At 36.6% G+C, this 17,180-nt stretch overlaps 1 protein-coding gene across 1 annotated transcript; it reads left to right on the top strand.

Moving 5' to 3' along the window:
* Positions 1 to 1,180: 1,180 nt before the first annotated feature.
* Positions 1,181 to 2,940, top strand: LOC140016396 (cytochrome P450 76T24-like). The gene is made up of 2 exons (XM_072069900.1): positions 1,181 to 2,000; positions 2,263 to 2,940. Exons 1-2 carry the CDS (start codon positions 1,242 to 1,244, stop codon positions 2,869 to 2,871), a joined length of 1,368 nt encoding a protein of 455 aa, XP_071926001.1. The 5' UTR covers positions 1,181 to 1,241; the 3' UTR covers positions 2,872 to 2,940.
* Positions 2,941 to 17,180: the final 14,240 nt, after the last annotated feature.

Below are 17,180 nucleotides of genomic sequence, written 5' to 3'. Positions count from 1 at the left end.
GCTCAAAAGCTAACAATTCTCTGCTAAAAATTCAGCCCCCCCAAAGAGCTCTCCCTTCTTATTGCGGCGGCTCACCAGCAGGAGGAAGAATCCCTCCGTCCGTCCTTTTTTGCGGAAATTACCAAAATGGGCATCATATCCTCTTTGCCAAAAATATCCCTGGAATAAGCTCTGTGGCTTGGACATCTTTTCTATCAAACTTGGCCCTTGTTATCGTATTTTCGTTCTACTCTCTGAAATAATTGCAAAATACTAAAAATGAGTAGAATCCAGCAAATAAACCCACATCAAGTCAGGTAATGGGAGGAATTAATAATAAAATAAATGAATAAATTGCGACCTATCAGATAATGAACCTTAAGTTAGTCTACCTTTTATTCAATGTATCCCCCAGTGTCTTCCCAATTATTTACTACTCTTCTGAGAATTTCAATATGAGGAAAACTTAAATTTCTTTAGTCTTCTCCTCTTTTCTCTGCAAATTATAACCTCCAAACAAGGCCTAAGACTTCTTTGTAGTTCACGAAAGTATTACCTGAACGCTTGCAAGAATTTTTATGTTAATCGAACAAAAAAGTTAACGTTGGCTATTGTTTCCCAAGTTCTGGCATGCTAATTTTCCGAGAGGCAAATTTATCTTATGCAATTATGTCACTTTTTTGACAAAAAAAAATTATGTCACTGATTTATTCTTCAATCAGAAGAAAATAAGCTTGAATGTTGATTGACGACGATTTTATATTGCTCATGAGCAGATTCCTAATCATTGAAGTTAAGGAAAATACAACAAAAGAAAAGCAAAAGCATATTCCTAATAGTAGTAACCTTTTTTTTTTAAGTTTGCATGGAAGTAGTTATCCTTTTTTTTTTTTAGTTATAATTCAACCATATTTAATTGGCATTTTGTCCTCATGAAGACATAGCATAATGTTTACAAATCCAAATAGCGATGAACTTTGGCAGCGTGATGGATAGCGAAATTTCAACAGTGCACAATAATTTGAAAATATAATGAATCAATTTCCAGCCATTCTCACCATTAAATCTCTAGACAGACAGAGGACATGTAGCTAAAGAAGAAGAGTGGAAAAAGAGAGATAAAGATGGAGAAGCCATCCCTTTCCCTTTTGCTACAAGTAGCACTGCTACTTTTCATTTTGTATCGGATCTTCGGCCGCTATTGCGGCCACAAGTCCAGTAAACTTCCACCAGGGCCATACCAATATCCCATAGTTGGAAACATGTTCCAGCTCAGTGGAATCATGCATTCAACACTAGCAAAACTCTCCAAAACATACGGACCTTTGATGTCAATTAAGGTACTGAACAGAACTATGATTATTGTATCCTCCCCAAAAGTAGCCAAAGAATTACTTCAAAAATATGATCATCTCTACACCTCAAGACTAGTCCTTGATTCAGCCCGAGCATTCGATCATCACAAGTTCTCTGTTGTCTGGCTACCAATAAATAGCAAATGGCGCAATCATCGCAAACTGTGCAAAGAGCAACTTTTCTCCTCAGAACGACTCAATGCTAGTCAAGGGCTCCGTCAAGAAAAGGTGCAACAACTTTGTAATTATGTCCATGGCTGTTGCATTAACGGGGAAGCTATTGATATAGGTGAAGCTACCTTCACAACAATGGTTAATATTGTGTCCAGCACTTTCTTCTCTGTTGACTTTGGTTGTTACGAGTCAAATTCGTCTCAAGAACTGAAAGAAAATATATTGGGTGTGTTGGACACCCTAGCCAAACTTAATCTCTCAGACTTCTTTCCCGTGCTCCGAGCGATTGATCCACAGGGTATTAGGCGCCAGACCAAGTTTTACTTTGGAAAATTGCTTCAAATGTTTGATGAAATTATTAGGCAGCGGTTACAAGAAAGGGAGAAATCCGTTGCTTATTGTCGGAGAAACGACTTGCTAGAGGTCCTCCTTGACCTGATTCAGCAGCACAAAACTGAATGGAGCATTAAGGACGCAAAACATTTGTTTCTCGTGAGTATCTACTCTTAAGCTTTTCACTGATACATTTGTTGAAAATGATAAATGATTGATCTTTTATACAATGACAATGTATATATTTTCAACATTGGATGCATGACACATAATTATTGCCAGATCTATTAGCCATAATTCCCTCAATAGTTATTGTTTTTTTATCTTTTATTCAGATTTTATAAAGAATTGCAAACCTAAAGAAAAATTGGAAGCTAAAATCAGAAACTCTGGGAAGATATTTGACCATATTCTGTTTCAGGATTTATTTCAAGCAGCATTTGATACAATATCTTCTACGATGGAATGGGCAATGGCTGAGTTATTGAGGAACCCAGACAAAATGGAAAAGGCTAAAACTGAGATAAGAGAAATCATTGGACATCGTAAACTGATTCAAGATTCAGACATTTCTGCACTCCCTTACTTGCGGGCAATTGTTAAAGAGGCCCTTCGCCTTTACCCTCCTGCCAGCACAATGAGTCGCTACTATGAGGCCGATATAGAAATTGACCAGTATATTGTACCCAAAAATACTCTAGTACTTGTTAAGCTTTGGGCTATTGGTAGAGATTCGAGTGTGTGGTCGAATCCTGATTCATTTGTGCCTGAAAGATTCCTAGACAGTGAAATCGATGTCAAAGGCCATCATTTTGAGCTCCTTCCATTTAGTACAGGCAGGAGAATATGTGTTGGGATGCCACTGGCTGAACGCATGATTCATCTAATATTGGCTTCACTCATTCATAACTTTGATTGGAAGCTTGAAGAAGGGATGAAACCAGAAGATATTGACATGCGTGAAAAGCTTGGAATCACAATGCAGAAGGCAGTACCCCTTAAAGCCATTCCAATTAGAGCCACAATGTGATGATTTGTTTTACTTATATGTCCTTTTCATGGTCAGACTGTCAAAATAATATTAGCCAAGAACCTGGAATTGAAATGGGATCCGGGGCGTTGTATTTCGTTTAGCTTTAATGTAATTCTTACAATATTTGGTGTTGTCCAACTTTTGTGTTGTTGTGAAATTTGTTAGTTCATATAGTTGAGTTGGAATAAAATTGAGGATTTACACCAAACTTGGATGGATTTACACCAAATATTATAATAATTAATCAACTGAACTCAATCAGACAAAAGTCAACCGGAGAGACCAGTTTCCATTGAAATGTCCCTTAAAGAAATGATCGGACTTGTATGACTTTCTCTATTATTTTCTTGGATAGAGATGTTTAAAAAATCAACCACAAATTTTAATTAATTGAAATTGTTTGATACCATCATCTTAATTATTGATGTGCCAGTGTTTTTTAAAATTATGCTTCAATCAACTTTGAAGTGCAACATGCCAAAAAGGTAAAAATATTTTCTTAGCACGATTTTAAAAAATCTCTCATCTCCTCTTAAGTGATAAAAAGAGATAAAAACATTCTCTCCACCAAATAAGAGGAAAAAGTAAATGCCATCAAAGTGAATAAAAAAAATGTCAAAAATTTTAAGACGAATCATAATGATGTACATTTTAAATCCAAATTAGCACCATCAATTTTCACCAAAAAAAGATTAATTTTTTATTGAAAAAGTTTCTACCAAGCCCCATAAATGCTATGGGCTCTTTGGTCAACTTGGTTATAAAAGTGTGGATTTAAATTGTGAAGATGTGGATTTATCCCCACCTCTTTCTAAATTTCATTAGCTTTAATTTACTCTTATTCAATTCATTAACACAAAATTGAGAAATGAAAAGATCAAAATTACTAATTCAAAAGAGAGATAACGAAATCCAAGAAATAGTAGGAAAAGATTTGTATTTATAGTTATTTTGCTGTGCTCCAGATACTGTGGGACTCTTCCCTAATTATCAATTATCTTCTTTGCATCCCTCTAATATCAATTTGTGGTCATTATTTAAAAATTCAATCAGAAAACATTAAAATGGTGTTTTACCCTGCTCAAAGAAATCAAACTCTTCAGCATAGCGACTTTCCTCTTTAGCTTGCAGCATTGACAGGTGTCGTGCCTGTGCAATAATAAATACCTGCTTAAGAAAAATAAATTTTCTGTGTATAGTAGTAAGCAGGGTCGAATCCACAGGAACTGGAAAAAAAAATTTGATTCTTTTTAAATTCGAGACACGGGGGATTTTTATCAGATAAAACTAAAAATAAATAATTAAACAATTTAACTAAAAATAATTAACCAAAAATAAATAATTAATTAATACAATTGTAAATAGCAATTAAATAAATGATAAATAAATTCTAGCCAAGGATACAACTATGCAGACACAGTCCATTCATCCGATCATTGATGCAAAGAAGGTTCACTTAATTTTATTAACAGGTTAGTTATAGTCGCCGATAAGCTCTAACGACCAGTTTTTCCTTAATTTATTGATAACCAAGGTACGACCATTGATTACCCCTAACCAGAAAATACTCCTAGGTACGACCGTAGGAATTAATTTCCTAATTGCATTAAAAACTAGAAAAGCCTAACCCAAATTAATAACACGCTACGAGGGTTATTTAAATCAGATTGCATGTTCTCCTAGTATGTGAAAATACTAGTTGTCACTAATATTAACCAACTAAACAATTACGGATTTAATTGATTAATTTGACAAGAGATTAATAAGTCAAATTGCACATCGGGCCCTTGATATCCAATTAACAAAATAATCCCATGGAAATTAAAATAGAAAACATGCAAATATTAACAAATTAAGGAACACGTAAAATTAATTAGATCTCACAGATATTTGGGACTGCGTCTTCGCGTTGATCCTTGACTAGAGGAGAAAATTAGCCACGCTTCATAAGAAAATTCCCACGCAATTTAATTGAATTCGAAGACATAAATAACTCTTGCTAGTAACTGAAAATGAAAATTTGATTCTCCGTAATCTAATGCAATAAAACTAGTTTCATGGAAGAAACTAGTTGAATGAAAGAGACCGAAGAAACAAAAAAACAAACTTCTGGAGAAAACTTCACACCCAAAATCCAACAAACCAATCAACTACCTATTCTACCTACAGAGCTTCTTGGAGAGCAAACTAAAAACTAGTCTAATGGCTTATGAAGCTATCGTCTGATATATATAAGGCAAGCCTTTAGTCTTCATAGCTTTTTCATAGTCTTTTCTCCTTGAGCCCACTAATCTAGTGCCTTGTTATTTTATTGGAGCACTAGTCTCCCACAATAATCAAAGCTACGTAGGAAGCAATTGGAAAGCTACAATCATCAAAGCCAACATCTTAGCTAATGACTAATGAGTATATCTCCCACAATAAGGACAAACTTTCTACGTGGTCCCCGTTAGATAATGAAAGAAAACATCATCCCAATTAATTCCAGCACAATCATCAATTCCTCTGCAATTATCAAAACGGAGGAGTCCACTATAATCATCAATTCCAGCACAAATACACCCGTGGAACTTAGCTTGTATTTTCTTTAGAAACTTCCCACGTGTGGAGTATTTGTTGTAAGAAAATCTCTCTTTTCTGCTCCACTTCCTAAAATTGAGTCCAGATGCCAAATATTAGTACATGTCACAATTAAAGCAATATTTGGCAAGGATAAAGAGGAGAATTAACGATAAAATTACTAACAATTAATACCCTATCAATTTCCCCCACACTTAAATCATGCTTGCCCTCAAGCATGGGAACAACACAATAGACAACAATGGCTAACTCTCATTTCATTTACTGCCAAGCTGCGCTTATCCCAAAATCAAGTTTTAGTAGCTAAGTGTCAGGACATATTTCTCCCGGTTAGCTCCTGAAATCGTAGACTCGTCCAATTCATAGCTAACTCGTCTAAGAAATCAAAATATTAAACTAGCAAAAGTTAGCAATTGGGTCAACTGAAAAATCAAAATCTCAACATTGAAAAACAAGGATCGGCGGGTCAACATGATCATAAGCTTACTTATTATTTTCTTCTCTCTCTCTTTTTTATATATATATATATATATATATATTTTTTCAATAAATGCTCAGTCCCAAGCTATTCAAGTCTTTTGACGTGAACTCTGACATTTTTAGATGAAAGAGCCCAGTTACTCAACTTTTCACAGTTTCAGGACTAACTACTCATAGATATCGCCACTTTTTGACGCGAAAGTCGACACTTGTGGTGAAGACTCCCGGTTACTGGGTGACGGCACTAGCGGAGTAGAGTCTTTTATTAATCATAATTAAAGTATCAGAATACCAGATAATTAAAGATCATGGCTCACGTCATCTCCTAATATGGAGAACTAAGATCAACAATTGCCCAATCCACACAACAATTGCTAGTAAAATATTTATATTGCCTAAACAAGTTAACCACAATTTGCACCAAGTCATTAAACTCATGATATTCACCAAGATAACATGCGCTTACTTGCCATCTAAACAAAATTCATAGGATAAATCACAACCAGCAATAAACGAATGAATTGCCATATTTATTCATCAAAACACTAGTAAGAAAGGTAGCAAATTAAAGAAACACCAATCAAAACTAAACCCAAATCCCCCCCCACACTTAAATCACACATTGCCCTCAATGTGATAATGAAACAGTAAAAATAAGAAGAAGGACAACGAAACTCCCCTGAAGCTGGTGCCAGCTATTAGCACCTGTAGTTGGAGGAGACGGAGCGGAGGTCAAAGGGTCGGGATCGTGGTTTCACCATTCTTTCCAAATTGTACTAAATAAATAAAAATCAAGCAAAGTAAAAAGAAACAAGCAAAGTAACACAGAAGTATCCAACTAAGGATGAATAGAAATGTCAGGTAGTCCAAACACGCAGAATTTTCAAAAACGTACTGTAATAAAAATAATAAAAACATACTGCAATAATAAAATAAGAAAATAAAAAAAAATAATAGAAAGAGATTCAGGCAGGCGCGTGCATACGAAGCCAGTGGTGCGATGAAGGTGGTGGCTGTGAGAGAGAAGAGTTTGCGGCAGCTGGATCTGGTGGTGCGCGGCTTTCGGGGCTTCAGGCGGATCTTGGAGGCGGTGGCTATGGCAAGGGTGAAGGAGGTCAGATGAGCTGGTGTTCACCCTTGGCGAGGAGAGCCGAGGCAGCGGCGAGAAGAGCTGGGGTGGGCGGCGGTGGGCGGCGGTGGGGTGAGGTTCGCAGCCGAAGAAGAAAGAAAAAGAAAGGGACAGCGGGAAGAGAAGAAAGAAAAGAAGAAGAAAGAAAGAAAGAAAAAGAAAAGAAAGAAAAGAGAAAAAGAAAGGGAAAAAAAATAGTTTTTGATCTTACAGTTTTTTTTTTTTTTTTCAGAATTGAATTGCTGAAAAACTAAAACGAATGTTAAGAAGGAAAATAACAGCATTTTGAATTTTTTTTTTTTTAGTTCGTTAAACATGGCATGGGCATGCCAAGATTAGAAAACATTCTCTGACCTTGAAGTTGGAACTTGTAAGATTAATGCGTGCCCTCTCCGTGCGGGCACGCCATGATCACCTATCCTGATCATAGTAGAGAAAATATCAAATTTAAGCAATACCCAGATGAGAAACGACATATTTAACGAATTGAACAACAAAAACCAACAAAATCAAAAATTGGGTTGCCTCCCAAAAGCGCATTTCTTTAACGTCTTTGGCTAGACGGAGTCCAGAATTTGCTTAAACTAAGCAAATCGGGTCTTCCAGTTGCATCATCTCCACCCGTTCAATTGAAAATCCTTCATAATACGGCTTGAGACGGTGACCATTCACCACAAATTTCTTCTCCGTTTTCAAACTTTGGATCTCTACTGCACCATAATGAAAGACATTAGTCACAACAAAAGGGCCAATCCAACGAGAACGTAATTTACCTGGAAATAGTTTCAATTTGGAGTGGTATAGTAAAACTTTTTGCCCGCAGACGAATATCTTCCTAGAGATCTGTTGGTCATGAAAGATCCGATTCTTCTCTTTATAGATCACTGCATCCTCGTATGCTTCATTTCGGATTTCTTCCAACTCTTGTAATTGCAACTTCCTTTGAATTCCGCCCTCCTCGATATCCATATTGCATTGTTTGACCGCCCAAAATGCTCTATGCTCAAACTCTACCGGGAGATGACATGGCTTTCCAAATACCAATCGGTAAGGGGACATGCCAATAGGTGTCTTGTATGCCGTCCTATATGCCCATAGTGCATCCTCTAGTCTCACACTCCAATCCTTCCTATCGGGTCGGACCATCTTTTCTAGAATTGATTTGATCTCTCGGTTCGATGCTTCCGCCTGACCATTTGTCTGAGGATGGTAGGATGTAGAGACTTTGTGCAAGACACCGTATCTCCTAAAAATTACAGCGATCGTTTTGTTGCAAAAATGAGTACCCCGATCACTTACAATTGCTCGCGGCATCCCAAAGCGAACAAAAATATTAGACTTAACGAATTCTGCAACCACTTTGGAATCATTAGTACGGGTGGCCTTTGCTTCTACCCACTTCGAAACATAATCTACAGCAAGCAATATATACAAAAAACCAAAGGACGAAGGAAAAGGACCCATAAAATCAATGCCCCAAACGTCAAAAATTTCAACAAAAATCATTGGGGTTTGAGTCATTTGATCCCTACGAGAGATATTACCCACTCTTTGACACTTATCACATGACTTACAAAATGAGTAGGCATCCTTGAATAGAGTTGGCCAATAGAATCCACTCTCTAGCACCTTACGAGCCGTTCTCTTCGGTCCAAAGTGACCTCCACATGCAAAAGAGTGACAATATGCTAGAATAGATTGAAATTCAACTTCACTTACACATCTACGGATGATTTGATCGGCACCCCGCTTCCAGAGGTAAAGATCATCCCAAATGTAGAACTTTGCATCGCTCCTCAACTTGTCTCTCTTTGCCTTAGACCATCCTGTAGGAAATTTGTCAGTGACTATAAAATTAACAATATCTGCATAACAAGGCAAGGATGAATTAATAGAAAATAAATGTTCCTCGGGAAATGCTTCTCTCAATGGGAGGTCCTCTTCGACGACTTGTACTCGACTCAAATGATCTGCTACTAGGTTCTCTGTCCCTTTCTTATCTCGGATCTCCAGGTTGAACTCTTGTAACAACAATATCCACCGTATCAATCGCAGTTTTGCCTCTTTCTTGGTCAATAAATACCGTAAAGCTGCATGATCAGAAAAAATAATAACTTTAGCACCAAGTAAATAAGACCGAAATTTTTCTAAGGCAAAAACAACTGCTAAAAGCTCCTTTTCGGTGGTTGAATAGTTCAATTGAGCTCCGTTCAAGGCTCGAGATGCGTAGTAGATAGCATGAGCTGCCTTTCCTACTCTTTGACCCAATACCGCACCCACTGCATAGTCGCTGGCGTCACACATGATCTCGAATGGGAGGTTCCAGTCAGGGGGTTGGATAATAGGTGAGGTGGTCAATAACTCCTTTAACTTATTGAATGCCCCCTTACATGTTTCATCAAATTCGAAGGATACATCTTTTTGCAAAAGTTGGAACAATGGTGCTCCAATTTTCGAGAAGTCCTTGATGAACCTTCTATAGAAACCTGCGTGACCCAAGAAGGAACGAACTTCCCGCACACTCGCGGGGTAAGGTAAAGTATATATAACATCTATTTTTGCCTTATCAACCTCAATACCTGTAGATGATACAACATGACCCAAAACTATCCCGTGTTCAACCATAAAATGACATTTTTCCCAATTAAGCACGAGATTAGTTTCTATACACCTTACTAAGATCAATTTCAGGTTATCTAGACAGTTTTCAAAACTTTCACCATATACACTGAAATCGTCCATGAAAACCTCAATAATCTTCTCAACATATTCTGAAAAGATACTTACCATGCATCTTTGGAAGGTAGCAGGTGCATTACACAATCCAAATGGCATCCTTCGGTATGCAAATGTTCCAAATGGGCAGGTGAAAGTAGTCTTCTCTTGGTCCTCGGGTGCGATGGCAATTTGAAAATAACCTGAAAATCCATCCAAGAAACAATAGTAAGCTCGACATGCTAGTCGCTCCACCATTTGGTCAATGAAAGGGAGGGGGAAATGGTCCTTTTTCGTGACGGCATTTAGCTTTCGGTAATCGATACACTGTCGCCATCCGGTGGGCTTTCGAATTGGTACGAGCTCACCCTCTTGGTTTGATTCTACCGTCACCCCTGCCTTCTTCGGGACCACCTGTACTGGACTTACCCACGGGCTATCTGATATTGCAAATATAATTCCAACGTCCAGCAGTTTTAAAATCTCTTTTTTTACGACCTCCATCATGAGAGGATTTAATCTCCGTTGAGCTTGCCGTACGGGTTTAGAATTCTCCTCGAGTCGAATTCGGTGCATACACACCGCGGGACTAATTCCCTTGATATTGGCGATGGTCCATCTTATTGCCTGCTTATGTTCCCTAAGAACTCGAAGTAGTTTCTCTTCTTGAACCTTTGATAAACCCGCGGAGATGATCACTGGAAGTGTCTCCCCTTCACCCAAGTATGCGTACTTCAGGTGTTTCGGCAGCGGTTTCAGTTCCAAGACAGGTGCCTGCACCACAGATGGAAGTAACCTTTTGTGAGGTTCAGGTATAAAAATGGGTGCGAGGTCATACCTTGTCTTCGTGGTTGGTAACGTTTGCAACGATCCAATCACGCATTTAAGCTCTTCACTCAACTCTACTCCAGATGTCGTTTCGGACTCGAAGTGCTTGGTCAGAACAACCTCTAACTCATCTCTGTCTTCAATTTCAAAAACCTCCTGTATAGCAGGGTCAATAACATTTACCGAGAAAACAGAGCCAACATTTGAATCGGATGGATATTTCATGGTCTCAAAGATGTTAAAGTGAACAATCTCACCATCAAATTCCATAGACAAAGTACCCTTATTAACATCAATTTTGGTTCGGGCTGTGCTCAAAAAGGGTCTACCTAACAATAGAGGTGACGGATCACGGGAGTGTTCATCCTCCATGTCGAGCACATAAAAATCAGCTGGAAAAACCAATTCATTAATTTTTACCAAAACATCTTCAATCAACCCGTCAGGGTATGCATTGGTCCTGTCAGCTAATTGGATTATTATCCCAGTTTCTTTCAAAGGGCCTAAGTTCAAAGAAGCATAAATAGATTTCGGCATGACATTAATCGATGCTCCTAGATCTAACATGGCATTTCCAATCAAAATATTACCTATCCTACAAGGAATAGTAAACATACCTGGATCTCCGCATTTCGGTGGAAGCTTTCTTTGTAGAATTGCTGAAACATTCTCCCCAACTATAACTCGTTCATCTCCCTTCAATCGCTTGCGGTTGGCACACAGGTCCCTCAAAAATTTTGCGTACCTGGGTACTTGTTTAATCGCATCCAGCAGGGGTATGTTGATCTCCACCTTGCGAATGATCTCCAAGATCTCTTTTTCCTTGTCTTGCTTCTTTGGTTTCTCTAACCTGCTAGGAAAGGGAGGTGGATTAGTTTTAGCTGTAGGAATTGGGTTCGAGGGTACCTTTGCATTTTTGTTGTCTTTGCCCTCCTCTTCCAATTCTTTCTCAATCCGTTCCTCGTCCTTGTCTTTAGGAATCACCGGTTCGGGTCCTTGAACTTCCTTGCCACTCCTCAAGGTCATTGCGCTTACATTCTTTGGATTTGACTCAGGTTGAGATGGCAACTTTCCTTGAACTTGGGACTCCAAACGATTGATTGTTATAGCCATTTGATTCATTTGATTTTGCAATGATTGCACCTGTCCCAATTGATTTCTCATGCTTTGCAGGTCTGAATCCGTCTTTTGTTGATTAGCAAGTAATTGCTTCATCATCTCTTCCATGGACGGACTTGAATTTGAAGGGGGTGGTGGTGGTGGTGGGCGAGGATGGTACTGCTGTTGGTGTCCTTGCTGTCTATTTGGCACAAAGTTAGACTGCCTATTTCCTCCATAGCTAAGGTTGGGGTGATCCCTCCAACCAGGATTGTAGGTGTTTGAGTATGGATCATACGGCTTTCTTGGCGCGGGCGCGTGGCCAGCCATGTTCACCTGTTCTGCAGTTTCTTCTTGAACCAGTGGACACATTTCCGTAGGATGACCTACGGCAGTGCACACCCCACACACTTTGGCTTGCGAGGCACTTCCCACAGCTAATTGTCTGACGAAAGATGTTAATTCGGAGATCTGCTGTTGGATAGAGGACGTTTCTACCTCATTCACCCTACGCGTCGGGATGTCCTCTCTTGAACCAAACTGCAGCATTGACAGGTGTCGTGCCTGTGCAATAATAAATACCTGCTTAAGAAAAATAAATTTTCTGTGTATAGTAGTAAGTAGGGTCGAATCCACAGGGACTGGAAAAAAAAATTTGATTCTTTTTAAATTCGAGACACGGGGGGATTTTTATCAGATAAAACTAAAAATAAATAATTAAACAATTTAACTAAAAATAATTAACCAAAAATAAATAATTAATTAATACAATTGTAAATAGCAATTAAATAAATGATAAATAAATTCTAGCCAAGGATACAACTATGCAGACACAGTCCATTCATCCGATCATTGATGCAAAGAAAGTTCACTTAATTTTATTAACAGGTTAGTTATAGTCGCCGATAAGCTCTAACGACCAGCTTTTCCTTAATTTATTGATAACCAAGGTACGACCATTGATTACCCCTAACCAGAAAATACTCCTAGGTACGACTGTAGGAATTAATTTCCTAATTGCATTAAAAACTAGAAAAGCCTAACCCAAATTAATAACACGCTACGAGGGTTATTTAAATCAGATTGCATGTTCTCCTAGTATGTGAAAATACTAGTTGTCACTAATATTAACCAACTAAACAATTACGGATTTAATTGATTAATTTGACAAGAGATTAATAAGTCAAATTGCACATCGGGCCCTTGATATCCAATTAACAAAATAATCCCATGAAAATTAAAATAGAAAACATGCAAATATTAACAAATTAAGGAACACGTAAAATTAATTAGATCTCACAGATATTTGGGACTGCGTCTTCGCGTTGATCCTTGACTAGAGGAGAAAATTAGCCACGCCTCATAAGAAAATTCCCACGCAATTTAATTGAATTCGAAGACATAAATAACTCTTGCTAGTAACTGAAAATGAAAATTTGATTCTCCGTAATCTAATGCAATAAAACTAGTTTCATGGAAGAAACTAGTTGAATGAAAGAGACCGAAGAAACAAAAAAACAAACTTCTGGAGAAAACTTCACACCCAAAATCCAACAAACCAATCAACTACCTATTCTACCTACGGAGCTTCTTGGAGAGCAAACTAAAAACTAGTCTAATGGCTTATGAAGCTATCGTCTGATATATATAAGGCAAGCCTTTAGTCTTCATAGCTTTTTCATAGTCTTTTCTCCTTGAGCCCACTAATCTAGTGCCTTGTTATTTTATTGGAGCACTAGTCTCCCACAATAATCAAAGCTACGTAGGAAGCAATTGGAAAGCTACAATCATCAAAGCCAACATCTTAGCTAATGACTAATGAGTATATCTCCCACAATAAGGACAAACTTTCTACGTGGTCCCCGTTAGATAATGAAAGAAAACATCATCCCAATTAATTCCAGCACAATCATCAATTCCTCTGCAATTATCAAAACGGAGGAGTCCACTATAATCATCAATTCCAGCACAAATACACCCGTGGAACTTAGCTTGTATTTTCTTTAGAAACTTCCCACGTGTGGAGTATTTGTTGTAAGAAAATCTCTCTTTTCTGCTCCACTTCCTGAAATTGAGTCCAGATGCCAAATATTAGTACATGTCACAATTAAAGCAATATTTGGCAAGGATAAAGAGGAGAATTAACGATAAAATTACTAACAATTAATACCCTATCAAGCATTTTTGCTTCTGTCTTTCCCTTTCCCCTCTCCAAACATGTCCTCCATGGAAATGCCAACGTAGGTTTAATTTTGCTTTCTTCCCACCATTGTTGTTACACTTGATTAGCTTAAACATTCGCACCTTTATTTCTAAACTACAGATAGCACAATCAACAATACATTTGATCGTCAAAATAAATATTACTGCCAAGAAACAGTATCATCTAAATTAATTTGTTTCGAAGCAAAATTAAAAAAGGTCAAGATCCACCTTCCAAAGAATTCAAAACTGAGAAATTACTTCTATAATAGATTTGGCAGTTCTAATAACTGATACCGTCGTACTTGTCAGGAATCTATTGGTTGTCTCTAATATACTAACACATTATCTGCAGGTGTCGTCTAAATAAATGTGCTTCAAACTGAATAATTGGCGAAGCTGCAGCTTTCTTCAACATGTACACGGCTGACTAGCAGGTTTTATGGATTGTAAAGAGATAACACGTTAATGAAATACTTCCAAATTTCTCTTGCCAAAACAATCTTCAATAACTTAGGAAAATAATCAGTCAATTTTCAATTTCTTTAGTCTGCCAATATCTAGTTTTAAGTTTCTTTAAACGTTAAACAAGCATTTTTTTTTTTTTAGTAAAATGCTGGTTAATTTGCAGCTTTTTCCATGCAGATTCTGGCAGCTAAGAGTTTCCCTTTTTATGTTGCTGTTCTCATTCAAATTGGTCAGTGCTGATTTAGTTTGCCCTCTTGAATTTTAAGCCTAGATGCGCTTTTTTTTGAAAAAAAAAATAAAACTGAAGTCAATATTATTAATAAACTAGTTGAAAATCAGCTGGTATGATTTGCTTGACAAAGCAATCTGTACTAATGGCAAAAAATTCATAAAACATGTCACACATATATTTGATCTTAAAAATGATAAGATTTAATGGAGTTATAAAATATAAAAGACTACACTGTGAATCACAAACAATCAAATCTGACCAATTGCACGAGCTGCTCCATAGATATTTGTATATGTCTATTTGCTTAGATTTGCTATTCAACTATTTCAAACTCAAAATTAATAATGAGATCCGATGAAAAGATATAAGAAATTTCAGATCCGACATATAGATCTGAAAAAAAAAAACTCTTACATTTGAGAAAAATTAAACAAAACTCTCACTAGAAAAGCTTAAGAGAGAAGAAAATTCAAACTAATAAAACATTAGGAGAGACAAAATTCTCACTAGGATTTCTTAGGAGAAAAAATTGAAAGTATAAAGAAGGCAAAGAGAACGAGAGAGAGAACCATCACTCTCCTCTAATTATATATGATTTTCAGGATAATTTACCGCCCATGATAATTGTCAACTTTGGCGGTTGCATGGCCCCCCACATCAATTAAAGCCCCAAATTTGGCTCTTTAATCCACCACTCCGTAATATTTTATCTATTAAGAGCAAACAGCTATCTAGCTGTGAAAAGCCCAAATTTTTTATCCCCTACTTACCCATACTTCTTTAATTTTTTTTTAATTTTTTTTTAATTCTGTCTAGCTGATGATAATCCCGATCACATTATTTAAGATGATAGAATACAAGAAGACGGTGGCATTGGTTAAATTATTTACTATTGATTGCAGAATATCTGCAAAATAAATAAATCAAGTTGTCACAATTAGAGAATCAAGAACTAATCCAGTCGTTATCACTAAAAACTTAAAATAATTGCCTTTTCTTTTATTGCTTCTTCAATTATGCCACAACTCCATCCCACCTTATCTTACATTTTTCCCCCACCCTTATGTTATATTTGCAACGACTAAATATTATATTCCCAACTGTTTTTTAAATAATTTCTTTGACTCTTCCATATCTGCCTTCTTTATAGCATCTTGTACGACAGCAAATGCATGATTAAAATCAAACAAAAAATTGGACAGGAATCAGATTAACAAGCTCCAAAGGAATCTATACCTGCCAAACATCTTTGTCTTGACAGCAAAACCCAAATGCCATGCGCATATGGATTAAGCTTCTTTCCATGCCGAATCAAGTTGAACTTTGACCTAATTGAGGTGAAGCTCAAGTCAATTTTATGAAATTTGAATTCGATCTCGTGCTCAATGAGCTTCCAATGCCAAATTCTAGTTCAAATTCAAGCCTAATCAAACTCAAACTCAAACCTTCTCGAGTTTAAAAATAAAAAAATGATTATTTTATTTTAAAAATGAATAAAATGTTCATTTTTCTTAATGAATAATAAAAATATTAGAAATATATATATAATTTCACTATTAAAATAAAAAATAAATATGTATAATCAAGTTGACTTGCAAGTTAAAGAACTAAACTTCTCTATGATTGGCTCGAATTCTATAACTTGATTTGGTCGAGTCGAACTGTAACCGACCCAAAGCATGAGTACTCATGAGCAGTTTGCATCCATACTCATGATACAGCACATCCAAAAGTAAAATATAAAATAAAAATAAAATGCTGAAAGTAAACAATATTTGGTATATGGTAAGTTCTAATCATAATTCATAACCTTTTGGGACGTTTAATGTTAAGTTATAGTTTGATTGAAGTTAATGCTTAAATCCATCAGTTAATAAGCAACTGTCTCTAATTTCCCCTTTTAAGCAATATTCCTTTCAATTTCATTAGTTTAAACAATGCCAATTATCAGGTTGCCTACTTTTTTCTGCAAACCATCCCTCTATGTCTTCCCCATTCTTTACTTCTCTTCTTAGAATTTCAAAACGAGCAAAACTTAACTTTCTCTAGTCTTCTCCTCCTTTCTTTCCAAATTACAACCCCCAAAACTAGTAATAAGACTTCTTTCTAGTTCACAAAAGTATTAATTACCTGAACGCTTGCAAGAACTTTTATATTAATCGAACCAATAAGCTAATGTTCATTTTGGCTATTGTTTCTTCCAAGTCCTGTCAAGCTAATTTTCTGAGGGGCAAAATTATATTATGCAATTTATGTCACTGATTAATTCTTGAATCAGAAGAAAATATGCTTGAACGTTGATTGATGATGATTTTATATTGTTCATGAGTAGATTCCAAATCATTGAAATTAAGGAAAACACACCAAAAGAAAAGAAAAGAAAAGAAAACGCATAGTAGTTTGCTGGATCATGCATCCAGCTACCATTTACTTCACTAGCAATTTAAAAAGCTAATAGTAGTTGGTATCGATTTTTTTCTTCGGTATAAGTTTGCATCAATGTAGTTTTTTCTTCTCCGGTTATAGTTCAACCATATTTAATTGGTTTTTTATCCTCATGGAGACAGAGCATAA

This window comes from Coffea arabica, chromosome 11c, assembly GCF_036785885.1.
Source record: "Coffea arabica cultivar ET-39 chromosome 11c, Coffea Arabica ET-39 HiFi, whole genome shotgun sequence".
In the NCBI taxonomy this organism is placed as follows: domain Eukaryota; kingdom Viridiplantae; phylum Streptophyta; class Magnoliopsida; order Gentianales; family Rubiaceae; genus Coffea; species Coffea arabica.
This window is presented reverse-complemented; position numbering and strand designations above follow the sequence as displayed.

What these genes read in the sequence shown, in the direction of transcription:
- LOC140016396 (XM_072069900.1), top strand. Translation starts at nt 1,242, where the DNA reads ATGTTCCAGCTCAGTGGAATCATGCATTCAACACTAGCAAAACTCTCC. An exon ending in ACGCAAAACATTTGTTTCTC is followed by an intron (nt 2,001 to 2,262) that starts GTGAGTATCTAC and finishes ATTCTGTTTCAG; the next exon opens with GATTTATTTCAAGCAGCATT.